Source organism: Scedosporium apiospermum (assembly GCF_000732125.1).
Source record: "Scedosporium apiospermum strain IHEM 14462 chromosome Unknown SEQ_SAPIO_0121, whole genome shotgun sequence".
In the NCBI taxonomy this organism is placed as follows: Eukaryota; Fungi; Ascomycota; class Sordariomycetes; order Microascales; family Microascaceae; genus Scedosporium; species Scedosporium apiospermum.
In genome coordinates, this window is record NW_015971822.1 from 1,331,617 (window position 1) to 1,349,385 (window position 17,769).

General features: G+C 52.7%; 3 protein-coding genes and 3 pseudogenes across 3 annotated transcripts; 4 read left to right on the forward strand and 2 right to left on the reverse strand.

Moving 5' to 3' along the window:
* Positions 1 to 618: 618 nt before the first annotated feature.
* On the reverse strand, positions 619 to 2,256 carry SAPIO_CDS8432 (annotated as a pseudogene; the record flags this gene model as incomplete).
* A 1,003-nt stretch (positions 2,257 to 3,259) lies between these two features.
* SAPIO_CDS8433 (Spindle assembly checkpoint component mad1) lies at positions 3,260 to 5,690 on the reverse strand (the record flags this gene model as incomplete). The annotated part of the gene is made up of 2 exons (XM_016790064.1): positions 3,260 to 5,470; positions 5,559 to 5,690. 2 exons carry the CDS (start codon positions 5,688 to 5,690, stop codon positions 3,260 to 3,262), a joined length of 2,343 nt encoding a protein of 780 aa, XP_016640327.1.
* A 707-nt stretch (positions 5,691 to 6,397) lies between these two features.
* On the forward strand, positions 6,398 to 7,564 carry SAPIO_CDS8434 (annotated as a pseudogene; the record flags this gene model as incomplete).
* A 1,848-nt stretch (positions 7,565 to 9,412) lies between these two features.
* Positions 9,413 to 11,211, forward strand: SAPIO_CDS8435 (uncharacterized protein; the record flags this gene model as incomplete). The annotated part of the gene is made up of 2 exons (XM_016790065.1): positions 9,413 to 9,433; positions 9,508 to 11,211. The coding sequence occupies 2 exons, from the start codon at positions 9,413 to 9,415 to the stop codon at positions 11,209 to 11,211; spliced, it is 1,725 nt and encodes a 574-aa protein (XP_016640328.1).
* A 2,478-nt stretch (positions 11,212 to 13,689) lies between these two features.
* On the forward strand, positions 13,690 to 14,208 carry SAPIO_CDS8436 (annotated as a pseudogene; the record flags this gene model as incomplete).
* A 1,762-nt stretch (positions 14,209 to 15,970) lies between these two features.
* SAPIO_CDS8437 (Cellulase) lies at positions 15,971 to 17,124 on the forward strand (the record flags this gene model as incomplete). Its single annotated transcript, XM_016790066.1, has 4 exons — positions 15,971 to 16,049; positions 16,116 to 16,179; positions 16,257 to 17,013; positions 17,092 to 17,124. The coding sequence occupies 4 exons, from the start codon at positions 15,971 to 15,973 to the stop codon at positions 17,122 to 17,124; spliced, it is 933 nt and encodes a 310-aa protein (XP_016640329.1).
* Positions 17,125 to 17,769: the final 645 nt, after the last annotated feature.

Here is a 17,769-nt window from a genome sequence, read left to right on the forward strand (position 1 = left end):
CAGCTGTTTATTTTCTTTGTTTAGTCTGATTATGGCTATTATATTGTCCAACCAACCCTTTTGGGATATGCATTCACCGAGTTCGGTGCTTTTTTTGCCTTGCTTCCGCCCCTCGTTCTCGCACTTAGCTCAAGTGGCTCTTTGTATATCATGAAAACCTTGAGAAGGAAATCTGGACGCAATAGTGTAGGAGATGAAGGAATAATCTATTTTCAACCCGTGCCATGAGTTTCCACCTTGATTTCTAGCTATCAACTTGAATTGGCTCACTCCTTGCCACGAGTTGGAAGTCGTCGACATTAAGGGGGCGCGTGAGAGGCATGTGTTGCTTGGGGGAAAATGACGGTTTGTCAAGGTATATGACTTATTACGGTTGGTGAGAGAGCTTTCGAACTTGGCTTCTCAACCAGCTCAAGCTGTGTGTGTTTGTGTGTTCAATGGCAGAGGCACTGACGCTCATGGGCTGCGCAAGACCCCATTCCAACTGCTAAGTTCAATTTACTGGAATGACAGGAACTATCCAAACTGACAAGCGGACTATTACTGGCTAGAGATATGCAAGCAAACACAAACGCTGCCACCGAGCGGCAAAAGTGCCTGGTTCTTCTTCCCGTGATGTCAGGAAACTTCATCATTCCACTGACAACATGAATCCATCTTGACCGTCGGAGCGAGCTGAATATACCTGCGCACAGGCCCGCACCCAAGCCTCAGCACTGGCATGCGGGCGAGCCCCGGCCTCGGCCTACATTTGGTCGGCGTCGCCTCCCACCTCAACCTTTCCTCCAAGCCCACGGTAAAGTGGTTCCAAGCCCACGTCGCTTTCTCCAGCTCCTCGCATAGCGTAAGCGTGAATTGGAACTCCGTCGACGAGTCGGGGTCGATGTAGCCCTTGTGCTCGAACCATCCCCACGGCTTCGTGGTCGCTGCGAGGATCTCCTTTCCCTCTTGGGGGATGGCGGGCCCCGGACACGCGAAGGGCGCGTCGAGGATGAGAAGGACATCCGAGGGGAGCGCGGGGGAGCAGAAAGTTGTCTCGAATATGTGCTTGAGATCAATCTTTGGCCGCGGCTTGGGATGAATAAGACTCATGGGCGGATGGATGGTGAACGTCGTGGCGTTCGTGTGCGCGGGACCGGCGTAGTAGAGGATGATGAGGTCGTTGGGACCCTTTCTGTTGATAAGCTTGGCGATAGCGTCAGCCAGGTACCTCTCGGCATCCTTTCGGGGCAGTACGCAATGCTTGACGTTGTAGTAGTACCCCGAAACGAAAACGTTTTCGAGCCTCTTCATCGGCGCCGGCGGCGGAGCTGCATCGGATTCCCCCCAGCGGATCATGAGGACTTCGGCGGTGTAGTAAGGGATGAGGTGACGGTGGCGGACGACGATTTTCTCCTCTACTTGTTTTCGGATCCTCTCGCACTTGTCGACTCTCTTCCTCTCTTCTTTGGCAGCATCATCCTCTTCTTCCTTCAGAGCATTGCCCTCAGGTGTGGCCGGCACTTTGAATGCCTTGCATGTGGGACATTCGGTGCAGAGAGGTCCTTTGCGCCCGATCATGGAAATGTTCCGGAGACACGCCGCGATGCCTTTGAAATGAGACTTTCCGTTTCCAGGCCCTGTGCTATTATGGCAATGGTTACGGCAGCAAGGTTTTAGTTCAGGGATGCCGTCCGAGTCAGCCTGTCTGCTTCCTAGTGAGGTAGTCTTCCGGCACTGATTTGCACCTGCATGAAGTGACGCGGAAGCTGTCTCAGGGTCCGAGTCGGAGCCGCTTCCATGGAGAGGTTCTCTATGATGCAACACTTCAGGTGCCCGGAGCAGAGGGCAGCTAGCGTCAGGAGACTGAAGGTCGCTGTTACTCGCCGGAAGCTCCAGCATCTCGAGGGACTCTTTAGGACTCGCCTCCTTAGAGTCGCCCTTCGTCTTTGATCTTTTCGACACGCAAGCGGAGAAGTACGTCTTTGTGAAAGCACGGAATATACCCGACTCATGGGACGAGCTGCCTGGGGAGGAGTCCCTCGATCTTTTGACGGGACTCGGGACGAAAAGTCCTAGGGCGTCATAATCCACCGAACCGGGTGTGGGTAGATCCCCGATGGGACGCTCCGGCGCCTTGCCTTTGCTTTTTTTCTTGAAACCCTTGGACGTCTTGCGGTTGATTTCAACGAGTTTCCCGTCGAGGAGGCCTAGCATGGGTTGGTCTAGGGACGGCTTGAGGTTTAACCCGCCTGGGATGGAAGATGTCGTCGTCATGCCGGAAGAACGGGTTTTTTTTTTTTGGTTTTCTTTTACCGGGATACTTCAGGGGATGGGGATGGAGCTAGGTCAGGGAGCTTGGATGACTACTGTTCCGAGTCTTTTGCTCTGCCACCGTGAAGTTTATCCCGGGGGGGATGGGGTGTGCCGTTTTAGGGCTTGCGTAAAGCAACCTAGATTTTGGAGCAGGAGTAGGAAAACCGGGAAGTTGGATGATGGGAAAAGGAGGAAGCATGAAAAGGGCCGGTTCGTCTCCTCGAACGCCCGGTTTTATATTTGTTGTTTACATGGTGCTATCACGAGCCGAAGCTTGACTTACACAGCAGACGCTCTCTCTCCCCGCTACTATTTAAGCTATTTTGATGGAGTGGGCAAGGTACCATGGATGGCAAACTACAGCGGGAATATACAAGGCGCAGGCTCTGGTTTTCTTCCCTTCTTCTTTGCTAACTGCTCGTCTAGGACCTTCCAAAGTACGAGAATGCGATATTTTTTACGAGGTCACTAGTAGTTTTGACATCTACCGGTCTCCCGGTGACAGGGCCGGCGTTGGGCCGGACGGTCTAAACCGTAGGCTAGCACGATGGTGTCGGCCCATTTTCCAGGATCAACCTTTTCTAGCAGGATTTGCACAAGCTTTTGGATGAGCTCGTGTAAGTAAATAAACTCGTAGACGATGGTAGATAGAGGCTGATGGTACTCTAGCATACTTTGGATTGCACTGCGCTGGGGGTCATTTTCACTCACGCTGCCCTGATCCGGATGTTTATGAAAAGCAGTGCTCGCATTCGGGGAATGCTCCTCTCGGAGTACAATATGGTGGTATCTTCAGTAGGTAAACAGCCTTCACTTAATCTCTCTTGCACAGCCTTACACGGTGTGTGGGAAACGTACAACTTTTTATACATTATCAAAACACATGAAAACCACCTGTGAAGGCCTCATCTGCATCGAGAGCAAGTAAAAAAATAAAAAAAATAACAAAATAAAACCCACACATTTAATCCCTTGACGCCTTCGTATGCTCATCATAAAACTCCAAAGTCAACGCCGCCAAAAACCCCGGTATACACCCCTTCTCCCTCACCCAAAACTTAATCTGGTCATCGATCCTCTGCGCAAACGCGCTCCTCGGGCCCCCACCTACCTTCATGGTGCCCTTCTCGCCGTCGAAGACGATGCTGTTCTCGTGCTCGTCCGTCTGGCTGTGGTAGTACACGCTCTCGACGCGCATCTTGCCGTTGGGGATGAAGGTCACCGTCCATCCCAGCGTGCTGAAGATGGCCTCCTTAAACTCGGCGCTTTTCGCCGTCCAGACCTCCTTGAGGCGTCTCGCTGATTTCTGCGCTGATGCCGTTTCGGCTTTGGCTTCTTGGACTTGGCGCTGGGCGGCGTCGAGCATCGAGGCCGGTATTGTGGGGAAAGAGGCGGAATTTTTGGGGTTTTGCATGTACGCGAGGAGCTCGGCGTTCTCTTTCTTTAGCGCCTCGAGGGTCGACATTTTGATGGCCTCAAAGTCTGAGGTTGGGTTGGATCGTAGAGCGAGGATCCGTACCGCACCGCGCCTCTTAGCTGCACGCAGCTGCTCCTTGGACACTGAAAGTTCCTTTTCACTGAGGGCTAGCTTGGTTTGGATCGCCGACAGCTCGTTCTGGAGAGTTCGGTTCTTCCTAATGAGCTGGCCCAACTGTTCATGTGACGCGCCGCTGGGCTCGACAGACCGTTGGCGCTTGCTGCCAGGCGCAGGAGCGCTGGTTGCCGACTCGACAGAGCTGAGTTCAGTATGTAGAGCCTGAACCTCGGCCTTGTACTTATCGACAAGGTCCTCTAGTTCTTGTATCCGTTGGGCGCGCACCTGATCGTGTTGTTCGGGTTGGAATGTGAGATCCTCTGCGTCGAATGTTTTTAGCTGCGCCCTCAAATACTCCACTTCCTTCACAGCAAGGGCGCGCTGCCGGTCTAGCCTGAGACGTGCCTTGTCGCCATCGAATGCTGAACTAGATGCAGCAGCAGCCTTGGCCTTCTCAACCTCGGCCTTCAAATGTGCCTTTTCTTCCTCGAGTCCTTGAATCGTAGCTTCGTGAGCCGCCACGTCTGCCTGGAGAGTTCCCATCTTCTCTACGTAGGAGGCAGAAGTAAGGCGCTCCTGAACTAGGGCGCGCGCAAGTTCCTCAGGAGATTCAAACTTCATATCCTCACCACCAGATTCAGCCGTGGACTGTAGATACGCCGTCCATGCCAGCCTCTCATCCTCGAGGCGCTGCCGTTGTATCCTGGCCTCATCAAGCTCGGCTTCAAGAACCTCAGTAGCCTCCAATTTCCTCTGAAGCATTCGCTTCTCCTCCTCGACAACCTCGACCGCCTTGTGAATTTGTCGTAAATGCCTTAGTTCGGCTAGTTGTTCTCGATTCATCGCTTCCAGTTTCCGGATGTGTTGGACTTGCTCCGATAGCTCGCGCTTAATCACTGCCATAGTCTCGGCATCACCCGTGTGCGCCTTTAAACGTAGTACTTCGGCCTCCAAGTTCCCAATCTGAGTATCCTTTTCCGCAACTTGGGCCTGCGTGGCCTGCAACACAGCCTCTCTCGATGCGCTTTCCTGTTCCAGCTCATGCACGGTCCTTTGCGTCGTGTCGAGCTGCATCTGAACATCCATAATTTTCTTTTCGCTGATGCGCGCAGCATCATCCTTCGCCGTCGCAAGCTCCTCCATCTGCTCCGCCAACACACGGTTCTCCTCCTCGACATCCCTCAACTTCTTATCGAGGGTAGATTTTCCCTGCGCCGCCGCCTCGCGCAGCTCCCGCAGCTCCGTCTGGGCACTCTCCAGCTGGCGCGCAAGCTTCGACCCCTCGGCCTCCGCCGCCTGCTTCTTCTCAAAGTCCTCCTGCGCCCGCCGCTTTTGATCCTCGAGCTCCGTCCGGTGGCGCGCCTCGGCCATTTCCTTCTCCTGCTCGAGCGTGCTCAGCGTGTATCGCAACGTGCCCAGCTCGGCCTTGAGCTCCTCGATGCATCGGCGGTGGGATTCGTACTCCTCGGCGTCGGGCGGGGCCATGTTTTCTTTCGAGCTCTCGCGAGATACGGTGCGTGTAGGTTCGGGTGCGTAGCTGTGTCGGGAGGCGGGGCGCAGTGTTGTTGTTGTTGTGGGATGCGTCGCAGTCTCCCCCGTGAAGAGATTATATGTCGGCTGGCCTGAACGGTACGAAGCAATCTATAAAATTCGGATAAAATGTTAGCTAAATCACATTGGCATTTTACAAAACCTGCAGTGACAAAACAGGGTTTCTTCATTCACCTACCCGAGACTCCCTTAGAGAAGTATTGGGCCGTGGCAGATTGCTACCGCTAGGAGTGCGTAGCCTCCCAGAAATGGAGGCACGCCTCGGCCCATCGTCACCAGGCCTACGTTCTTGCGTGTTGCGTGAGCTCATCGTGTGGCGACTTCACGGTTTGGTTGGCGCGTACTATTGAAGATCAATTGATGTCGAGCTCACCAAGCTCGTCCTGGAAGTAAACAAGAACTTGGTTGCGAGGCAGTTTCAGCGGGCGCTCACGTGATCATTTTCTTTCATTGGGTATCGCTGGCATGAGTCGCATCCCAGCCAAAGGGCAACCTTCCCATCCCGACATTCCAAGGATAAGATCAGAGGGCTATTCAGTTGGCATAAAGTTGGGATAAGTTGATTCGGGAAATATAACGAATGTTCCTAAACTGCCATTCTCATGTTTGTGATAAATCTGCCTAGACTGCCATTTTGGGGGTGGAAAGCAGTGCTACTTTCAGAAAGACCTCGGCCCAACTCCTACCTCTCCCTCATGGCAGGACAAAGCCATCACAGAGATTTAAAGAAAGGTCAACCCCCTCTGATATGAGTAGGCTCTTCGCGAGGACGGGAAAGAAATTACTTACATATAGGCTTTTCTATCACGAGGGATCGAGCCTGGGGATAGGCACCGGTTAGGCCAGCGCCGAACAAACTCTCACTATTCTGTCCGCGGATATATAATTTCCCAAGTCATAGCCACCAGTCTGTACGAGATAGCAGAATCAAGCAATATAGACATCAACCTTGGAACTAGGGAGGAAGACTGGCCTGACGTCGATGTCGATTCCGACACAGAGGAAGGTCGTGAGGCCATGGGGCGTGCTGAGGCTGCTATGCTCGCGACCATCCAGCGCTCCATCCAGCGACGCAACCAGCAGTGGGCTAGCTCCAATGCCAATGACGACGTCCCGGAGGCCCTGTACGCGAAAGCCGAAAGCCACCAAGACCAGCTGACACAGGAGGAACGCCAACTCCTCCTCAGCCGCTGCGGCCTCGCAGGCAAGGCGCTCGCCTATCCTGAGTCTCTCGCCACCGAGGAACTGCACAAGGTCCTCCTCTGGGCACCGCCGGATGTGGCTCGCGCCAACATCCAAAGCACCACTGGTGGGACTCTCAGCACGCCCATGGAGCTGTATGCCAAGGGCAGGGATGCGGTAGACCGAGGCCAGCTCGGGGCCATGCTAAACGATAACGAGATTGACCTACTGGCGCTGGGCTTCTTTGACCACGCGAATTTTCGAGGGGGACAAAGTTGGACGGCTTTCGGCGAGCCGGGGGTCGGGAAGGCCAAGGGGTTGCTACATAAGCGGCTGGAAATGGATTTCGCCGTCTTTCATCAGGCTATGACGCACTGGTCAGAAAGGATCGGGACGAGGATGCGGGTGAGTTTCCAGGCATTGCAACCCGTGGTACCTCCGCCGCAACTATCGCGTACTGACCGCATCGGATCCGGCCCCTGGCCACCTACCGCCGCGCCGGCTGGTCCTCTCCATCTCTTCATGAGTGATACAAACCTCTCTGGCTGGGACGCCGAACCGGGTTGGTTTAGGCTCCCCGAAGACCAAAGGGAAGCATATCGGGCTCGATCCGAGACGCTTCGTCGCGAGGCCTGGGCTGCGTATGAGACAGCCAAGGCCCAAGGTACACTTCCCAGGATGGAGGAGTGGGTGTCGCGGCACCTACGCCCGGTGGCGGACCGTGCGAACGACCCGAGGTACCCTTTTGGAACCGATAGACGGCCCGGGCTCCCGCGCCGGCCAGATTATGTCACGGGACTCATGGTGTTTCGCCATGGGCAAGGGGACGGGGTGGAGTGGCAGGAAATACTTCGAAGATGGGATGCCTTGACCGAGGGGCAGAGGGCGGCGTATGAGGCGACGGCCACGGCGGCCAGGGCTGCCGGCCAGGTTGAGTATCGGAATGGGAGGGACTTTGATTACATTACATGGCTGGAAAACAGGCAAGCGACGGGGAACTAGGCCTAGGTAGGTAAATCAGGGTCAAAAAGGATTGCCACTCACACATCTTTTTCAAGGTACATGGAATCTGCGAGGTTTATTTCTCCTTAGGTCACCCTCAGGAAAATCCTTAAAGATACTGCTTTGTCGGAGCCGAGAAACACAACCTAAAGTTGAAGGTGACTACGCCTGCCCAGGGATATTAGGAGCGCAGACCGGAAACGGCACAACTTCGAGAAATGGGTGGCCGTAATGGTCTTCGTAGGATGTCGGAAAATCAACGATCAGTGGGAATCTGCCTCGCCTAACTTCACTAGCAGAAGGAGTAGAGGAAAAGTAGAAATAAAAGAACTGATATTGAGAAGAAAGATAAAACAATGGATCTCACAAGACAGAACGACTGATGGCTTGCAGTCGCTCACACTTCCCCCAACACATGCTGAACCGTCAACTCTAAGTCCTCGTTCATTATCGCGGGAACCATCCTCCACTTATATGTGTAAGTGAGGTCTGGCTGTGTGGCCCGTCGAGCTTCCCTTGCAGTGGTGGTTTTCCGCAGTGTGACACTACGGAATGCCAGCTGCTCTACACACCAACACACTACTATCAAAGACAGCCTGGTAATAGCCCCTGATATACCACGAGCCTCTCTTGTAGTACTCACACATATCATCATCCCTTGCGAACACTTGTAGCTCGGTCTGCCAGATGGTGTGGAGTGCACCAAGCTTGTCTAGGAGCCAGATACGCGTATACTTAGCGCCATACGAGGGTAGACCCCTGGGATATCAGGCGGTGGGCAATATATAGAGAGAGGCGTTTCACGAAGTAGGTTTGTCCATTGTATCCAGGTTCAAAAGAAACAAGATTCGAAATTATATCCTTCGTCTTCATGGTTTGGAAATTTCGTGACGGTGGTTGATTTCTAACATTTTCTAAGCTTCAGATAGAGGAGCATGTTCCTGGATTGCTCCTTCCAAGCTGTGATTCTCTAGCATGATTTTCTAGATCAATGTTACTTACAAAGTACCATCACCAAAAATGTTCACAAAAAAGCTAACTAAAGTACCTTCGTATAAGTAATAAGGGCTTCCATAAGCAGTAAAAACACCAAGTCCTCAATATCATCAATTGACCCCTTTCCATCCCTCTCTACTGACGAGTTGGCAGCGCTGCTTGTCTGTCTTGTTTAGAGCACGTGATAAAACCTGGCAGCTAGACATGAACTAACAACTTCTCATGATCATACCCGGATTAATATTAGGATTGATCAAAATAATTAAGAAATACAATGTGTATGAACTAGAGCTGTAACTATACTATAAACCTCTCATTGACACTTTACAAACCAATCTCTATGTCCTGATGGATTGATTCACTTGTAATCTTAATACTTTTAGATCAATTGATTGATGCCAGCCCAACCCAGCATCCGGCATCCGGCATTAACCACAACCAGCTATTCTCCGAAAAAGCTCCTCGAGAAAGAGCACAAGCAACTCCACTAAAAATTCCCCTCCACCATCAACATCCGACGCCCACCTCCTCGACAATCCCAGCGCATGTCTAGAGTCCTGGAGTTCTGCTCTTCTGGACGACTAAGCAGGCCGCCAGACTAGGGCGGACAGACGCCTCTTCAGTCATCTGTCCACCTTGGCTTTGCTTTGCATTGCTTTTCTTCCTCTTCCATGAGACTCTCGACACGTTTCTGAAGAGGTCCCTCGCTATATCTGCGCCAGATCACCCGCGTCCAGAGGCTCGGTTGCCATTGATCTAGAAAGCTACGTCCACTACTACCGGAGCACGTTCCGTCGCAATAGCCGGTTCTTGAGGAAGAATCATAGACTCCCCCCAAACCACATCGCCGCGATGGCGTCTCTACGGGTTGCAGTACGTCGCGCAATAGCCAATGTCGAACAGGGACCTCGGCACCCCTTTGCAATAGCTACTAACTACTCTCCCAGTCCGCTGCTCGAGTCTCTCCTGCCCACCTGATTCTCCTCCTCCGAACCCCTTGCTCAGCATCCCCTCGAACGACCCTAGCCTACCGATACAGCCACCTCCAGCGACGACACTTGACTTCGGATTCGCAAAACAGCAAGAGCAAAGATGCGCAATCCGCGGCTGAATCCTCCCGTAGCCATTACGGCTCCGACGCGCCCTCACCCTCATCATTATCGTCGTCTTCCTCCTCATCCTTCTCTAGTGGTTCCTCCTCCCACTCCGAAACCTCTCGGCCCAGTACTGCATCATCGACGACGAGCCATTCCCCGACTTTCTTAGACGATAGCACCGTCAAAGACTGGGAGGACTACAAATATACAGATGTCGCAGGCTTCAAGGACCTACCGTCAAGGACGTTCGGCGTGAACCAGCACATGCTGATCAATACCGAGCTCAGGACTGCCTTTACCCACCTCCTCCGCGAGTTCCGCGCACCCATCATGTTCTGCTTCGCCTACGGCTCGGGCGTCTTTCCGCAAGGCAACAACGAGCGCAGCATTACCGATGCCGAGTTCCGCGCCGTCCATCCCAAGCCGCCTGAGGCGCTCCGGCTCACCCAGAAGGGAAATCCCAAGATGATCGACTTCATCTTCGGCGTTTCCCACACTGAGCATTGGCATTGGCTCAATATGAAACAGCACCGCGATCACTACTCGGGAATCGCCTCGCTCGGCTCGGGCGCCGTGGCCGCGGTGCAGGAAAAGTTCGGCGCCGGTGTATACTTCAACCCCTACGTGGTTGTCAACGGTATGCTGATTAAGTACGGCGTGACAAGCATCAACAACCTCTGCCATGACCTTGCCAACTGGGACACTCTCTATCTCGCCGGCCGGCTTCACAAGCCGGTCAAAATTCTCCGCGATAACGCCGCCGTGCGAATCGCCAACCAGCAGAACCTCGTCGGCGCCGTCCGAACCGCCCTCCTCATGCTCCCCGAAGTATTTTCCGAATTCGACCTCTTCAGCACCATTGCCGCCATCAGCTACCTCGGCGATCCTCGCATGGCCCTGCCGACTGAGAACCGAAACAAGGTCAACAACATCGTGACGAACAACCTTGTCAATTTCCGTCGCCTATATGCGCCGCTCATCGACAAATTGCCCAATATTCACTACATCGATGAGATCGCCCTCGGCAGTGACGAGTGGCTCGAGAGCTCTAGGAATCACATGTTGATGCAGGACATGGATCTCGTCAAGCGCGCCAACATGGTGCGCCGTCTGCCATCCGCGTTCCGCCAGCGCCTGTACTTCCTCTACCAGGGCAAGTTCCGCATGACGCGCTCAGAGTTCAACAAGTTGATGGAGGAGTCGGCGGACGAGGACGCAAATGGCTTCAAGAGGCGTCAGGGCGGACCATTCGAAATGCGTATTGCGGAGGACAGCTCGCACGATCTGCAGGATATGGTGCGAAAGGCGATCAAGAAGACGATATCGTGGCCCAGCACGACACAGAGCGCAAAGGGTCTCGTCACGGCCGGATTCAGCAGGACAATGCGCTACGTGGGAGAGAAGCTGGACAGGTATAAGGAGAGCAGCGGGAAGAAGAAGGCGGAATCCAAGGCGGAATCCAAGCCGGAGGAGGCGGCCGGTGAGAAATCCGGCGATTCCGAGAAAAAGGTCGAAAAGACCAACGAGGCGAATGACGAGAAAAAATCGACATAATCGCGGCGGTTTCTTGACCTTCGACCGACTGAGACAACTTCAAGTACATACACAAGCTACGGCTGACGCGATCTTTTCCCCCTTTCCTTTGTTTATGCTTTGTAAGTCAGATAGACGCGGTCTAGAGAGGGGCATGTGTGGCATCCAAAACTGCATCTTCGGAGGTTTTCGTTGAAAAAAAAAGAGCACAAGTCGTCTATCGCCCTTCCTGGACTCCATTCCGACACCCTTCCGATTTCCGTTTTGGAGATGGTTGGCAATGGAAGGAAGAGCTAGGCGAGGGCCAGCTATATTTTTCCCCAGCTGGACAGACACTTTACGAAACGGCCTCAACTGCGCATTTGTTAAGGAGTACAGGGATAGAAGGCATAAGATGGGTGACTGTCGGTCACATTGTACTTGTACTGATCGAATCAATGTAACTTATTAGAGGACAAAAATAATCGAGGACTGTAACAATAGCAAGAGAGCTCTTATCAAGACTTCATTTGATGGTCAAAGTTGACGTTAACATCGAGATCATGTGAATCAGCAGAACCGGGCGCACCTCCTCGATATATTACCCGACATTTTGATGTGAGGAAGTTGTGGCAGATCACAAGTACAATCAATGTACACCATGTTCTCCTCTCATGTTCGAGGATTGTACGGAGTCTACTCCAAGTATAATTTCGACTCCAACAGTGTCCCTTCCCGGAGCCTGAATATCAAGTATCAAACTCTCCGTTATCTCGTTTGGGTTGAGCCACCGGCCGGAAGGAGTCATTGTATCCATCAGCTTCACCCTCCTTCCATCTACAAACCCAGATGGAAACTGGAAGAAACCTCCCAATCCGGCCCACATCACACTATTGAACCGTCTGAGGCGGAGTTACGGTCGAGTACCCTCTTCCGGATCAACACACATCGCATCCAGTGGATGCACCAATGGTCTGGTCTTTTGTCTCATTCCGGAGGTGGTCATGCGATTGGAGATATCTGCAGTCGGCTTTGCATAGTCGGGTTACATTGCGTGAGGAAATCGTACTCTTGTTATTGATCTAAACACACCCCGACACACCATCACCCTCCATCTCGCCATACTCGCATCGCCTTCAAGGGGGCTACGATGTATTACTGACGAATAGTGAGCCGTCAGCCCCTGGTTCCTGGAACATAACCAATGATGGGTCTTTGGTGGAATTAAGGTTATTTTGGCAGTTCACATTCCAACTCCATTCACGCAAACCTAGATCGGCGGAATGATTGACGACAGGCACCGAGCACTCAAGCTAATTCCGGTCGAGATCAGCAATATAAATGAGTCAGTTGGTATCCATCGACAAACAACTACAGTATCCCGAATACATGGGAAGGCACTTAGAGCCATCTCAAAAATGCACTTCTCAAGTGTCTTAGTCACAGACGGGCTTGGCTTCCCTCTAACTGCCGGTCGTCTAGGTCCGGTCCAAGAAGTGATGCCTCACTCGAGCAGGTTTTCTCCCCCAAGATGGGATGGGATGGTTCGTATAGTTTTTGCTATCAGGCCGCTGGCAGACTCCCATCCCATCCCATCCCATCCACCACGATCAGTCTCCATTAGTCAATGATGAATAATAGTAGTCATGGGCGTTGCCGTTTACCTCACACGTCATTCTTCCAATCCCTAGTATCCAGGTCCCAGGACGTTGGGCATCCCAGGCAATGAAGCATCTGCACTCCCGAGTGGGGCTCCGGCGCCCTATATCCGGAGCATTTCAGCCGGAAGCTTTCTATCCCGCGGGTGCCGCTGCTGCTACCAAATAGTAAGCACTCTCTCTTGAAGACGGCTCAGCAAACAAGCGAGTCGGAATACGATAGCTTCATGGTTGTGCCTTTAAAAGTTTGTGTGTGGATGGCACCAACCCCCAACATACGCGGGCTTCGGGCTCACTTTCCGTCCGAGTCCCCCTCGTTTTTCGCTTGCCACTACGCCCAGACACCCATACCATCCCTCCCGCAACAGCCCATACCCAGTGACCAAGAGAGCCCATGATGGGGAGCTGTCGGCCGGGTGAATCGGCTGTACTAGGAACCGGAGCGAATGGACTAGCTCGAAATTGGCCCTGATCCGTTCGGGTGGGCAACAACACCTCACGAGCTTGCACACCTACCCTCCTTAAAATAGCACCTCGCAATATGGATTAAGTGCGCGGCCGTGCATACAGAAACCGGACTCTGCTACACCTTGAATATTATCCGCGTAGAATGGCTGGCAGTTCATAACTTGTCAAGTTCGCGAAACCACTTACATACACACAGCAGCAGTTGATCAGTGACGGTGCAGCTTAAAAAGCCAGCCAGCTCCATGGCGGTCGTGGTTCATCCATCTTTGCATCTTCTGGTCGGCTTACAAACAGTATTAGTCGGCCTCTCCTATAAACTACCCTAAGTGCATACTCGGTCTTGACCATCTCGACAACCTACACTCTACCTCTTTCTTCTTCCAAGGCAACAGCCATGGTCCGCAAGCTTCTTATCGGTGTCATTGCCCTCTTGCAAGTCACCGCTACCCAGGCGCTCCTCATCCCCGCCGACCTACCCGATGGTCTCTACACTATCCCCTTCGACTCTAACGGCGCCGCCGTCTCCGATCCCGTCCGAGTAGAAGCCCGACACTCTCGGATCATGAGGGCAAGCCTCCTCGAGAAGCGCCAGACCCAACAATGGCAGGCCAAGTGCGGCAACACGGGCCGGATCCAAATCAACGACTTCCAGGTGGCCAAGGAGAATCTTCAGAGCGAATGCGACAGGGGCGAGACTTATAGACCCAACATGGCCGTCGTCTACACTACCGGGAACTCCATCGCCTATTTCTGCAACTTTGACAGGGAGAACCGCTGCTCGAGATCAGAGTACGAGGATGCCATGCTGGGCCTCGTATCGCAGTGCGGTTCTGGGAACGGTGGTGAGGTGTACCTTGCCTCAGCCGATAAGGGATATGGGGGTGATAATAAAGGCGTCGAGATTTGTCTGTGAGGGCGCCTCGTTTGGAGATGGGCGGCATCTCTCGCCATTCCTAACAGAGAACATTGATAGCAGGAAGTAATAGGCCCTGGTTATAGGGGAAACTTTGGATATTGGGTCATAATCCGTTGTATACCATTTCGGAAAGAGGTCTCTTTTCGCATTCTAATTTGATGTATTTTGAGAATACATTTATACTCACATCTCCCTGTTCAATCCTGGCCATTTTGCGAGAAGCCTTCTCCTCTTCCCTCTGTCTCTCCCTAAAATCCTTTTACTTTAAGCTCTTCTCCTAGGGACAACCTAGGTGGCTTCTACTCCTCAAGTTATTGGCGTGTTTCTTTTACTCGAGCCGCTCTTCTCGAAGAAGAAAAGAGCACCTAGCCTACAGACGGGACGGGCAGCAGTCAGAAGCAGCTTACACATTGCGACGCGGACGCCAGGCAAGTAAGCAGGGGAAGAGCCGTCGAGATTTTCGGACGACGCTCTATTCTCCGACGGCGCTCGCTTATGATAGATACAGCCGTTTTCAAAAGCGCTCGTTGGTACAGGCCTGGAAGTCCGAGAAACCCGGTTTGTCGAACTCTGTGAAAGCTGAAGGATTTATTTAGCACGTATCCCAGGCCCATGGCTAGATATTCGAGGCCTAGATTGAATAGTTCCACTCTTGATCTCAATGATCTGTTTATTTGCCAAAAGATGGCCTGCCGAGAGAGTTGAATACAGAGAGGGTGCCTCCTCTACAAGAGTCGTGTTGATGAGTTCCGAGTGTAGGTAAGGGCAATCAATATAAGTGATTAATAGCAGCCGCAGATATGAACGTATTCCTCACCATCTCATGACATACATATCGCCACGTCACAAATACAAGACTATTGATTCACTCCCTAGAGATTGAAGAAATGCGGATATCAGATAATACCTCGTAGCTAGCATTGATTCCTCATCGACCCAAGAGGCAGAAAATGAAAGCGCGCAAGTCTGAGAGCGCCTTGGAGGTCTAACTCACCATGCGCCCGCCGCCTTCAATTCAAGTCAAGAACACTTGTTCTCCTCGATGTAATAACTAACACGGGCATTACTCGGTTTGCTCCAAGGACTACTTCTCTGCTCCTAACATAGAGGAAACTGGCTCACAGTATTCAGGATAGGGCGGAGAAGGAACGGGTCGGGCAACCCATAGTAGAAGAAGGGAGGTACCTGGAGCAGGGTCGATAGGCAGATCTATAAGGACTGGCTTGATCCAGGCTCAGGGTATAAGTTCATTACTATACAAAGGTATCCATGCTGTTTTTTTCCCCGGGACACTAAATAGGAGATCCGTCCATAGGCTGGGATAAAACCGGCTCCGGATATAGAGTCCCCATTTAGCATCACGGCACTCTCAAAACCCTTAGTTGAGATTAATAGAAATCGTAGCTCAACGGAGAGTCATGCCTTTCCTGCTTTGGTTTTGGCAATCTGAAGAGAAGACAAGAATATGAGGAATAAAGTTGAGATATTAAGGCATGAGTCGAGCAATCCACTCAGCTGACCACGAGTTGATAGTGATATTGTCCAGAGCACTCGATATAGGTCAAGACCCGGCTACACGAATATAACCAGCGACATAGTCGAGAAAATGGGAAATGGAGTCTACTCTGCTCGTCCTGTGTGTCTCCTCATTCTTGCCCTCCTCCCCGTCCGGTTGTCAACAAAGTGAGTGGCCTCCGTGCGATCGCCGCTGGGAAGACCTGTCTCGGTCCACATCTCCCTCGAACTAGACTCGCACAAAATGGCTCGTACAGCTCTTTTCTCTACTCTATTGCTTGCTCTCGGAGCTTCCGCTCAAGTTCAGAGCAAATGGGGTCAATGTAAGTGTGGCTGATGTCGGCTTCAGCAACCCCAATTGAGATGACGACTGACACCCTCCATCAAAGGCGGTGGTGAAGATTACGACGGCCCGAGAGTTTGCCCCGGGACGTATCACTGCACGGCCGGAAAGTAAGGAAGCGAAAGGAAAATCCCCGACAAAAGAAGTCTCTTCGTCAAGCTCAAGACTAACTGCCCGCTCCATATAGCCGCTGGTACTCGCAGTGCGTCCCAGTCCCGGGTAGCCCCGACGATACCGCCATCGCCAATGCCCCCGACGCCCCCCTCCAAACCACCAGTTTCCAAACCGTCGTCACCATCACCGTCATCGCGGAGGAAACAGTCGCCCCCACCGTAGTAACAACCTACATCACCTTCGTCACACCCGAGCCCACCCCGCCCCCCGTCACAGAAGCTCGCACCATCACCCTCATCCCCGACACCCCTATCGTGCCCAAGCGACGCCACGAAGAACCCGCCCAAGCCCCCCCGGCGCAGAAACGCGAACCCCTACCCGCCCCGGCTCCCGAAGAGGCCGGCACCCCGACTCCAACGCAGCTGAAAGACGGGCAGCTCTGGATCCGCGCCGTCACCGCCCCGCATTTCCACGATTACCTCCAGACCAACCCCCAAAACGAGCCCGGCACCGCCATCCTAGGACCCAAGGGATCCGCGGGACAGTATAACATTGTCGACGGCCAACTCATCAGCGGCGGCAGCGAGGAGAAACTTTACCTGCACGTCGAGAAGCCCGATGATCTCACCCAGAGGAAACTCGCTACGTGGTTTAACACGACGGAGAACGAGTTTGGAAAGTTTGAGTTTAGTGGCGATGCTGTCACTTGGTCGGCTCCGGATGTGAAGAGGGAGAATTTGGCGGCTTGGCTGGCGTGTGAGAAGAATGAGCTGTTCATTAATACTGGGGCATATGCGTATAATACGCCCGCTGGATGCAGCGACCATACAGTAAGTTTCGGACTCCCTCCTTTTTCCTTTTCGCCATTTTGTGTTTTAGAGAATTATAGAGGACTGACTTGGTGAAAGATACACTACTACAATGGCGCCACTACTGATTAGATTGAGAGACAACGGCATAACGGAGCGAAGCCTTGTGTTTCCTATCTTCGGCGTCTGGATCCTTCCTTGGCGGCGCGGAAGAATCGTAAATGACTGTAGATACTAACAAAGGAAAAGAAAAGTACATAGCCATCGTTAAATCTTATCATATCGATCAGTGTGTCAATGTTTACTATTCGTACTCGCGACAACGCCCCAGATGATGGGAATCTGGGGTCTGCAGCCCCTAAGACCCATGTCATCGTGTGCCGCCCGTCTAAGTTAAAGATAGGTAGGTTTGGCAGTTGAGGCTTCGGCTCGGATCCTTCGCTCGCCTATCTGGCCCGTCTTACAACCAAACACCGACTAAGCAGAGCTGCCAAAGTGGTACGGCTGTGGACGAGGTGCGTTTGTCGGGGCTTCTAGGAATGTCGCCCTGCTCTTCTCTCGGCCTGCGTCTGGAACTCGTCCGGTGTGGGTTTGGATCGTTGATTCTTTCGACCCTTACCCACATAGATGGCTACACATGCCGCTCGGATGATTAACGAAACGTAACATTCATACCTATATCGACATTTAGTGCCATGGCGGCATCTACCACTCCATCTACAGCCAATTCTCGGCACTCTTATATACAAAAGTACATGTACATGTACACCCCCATCT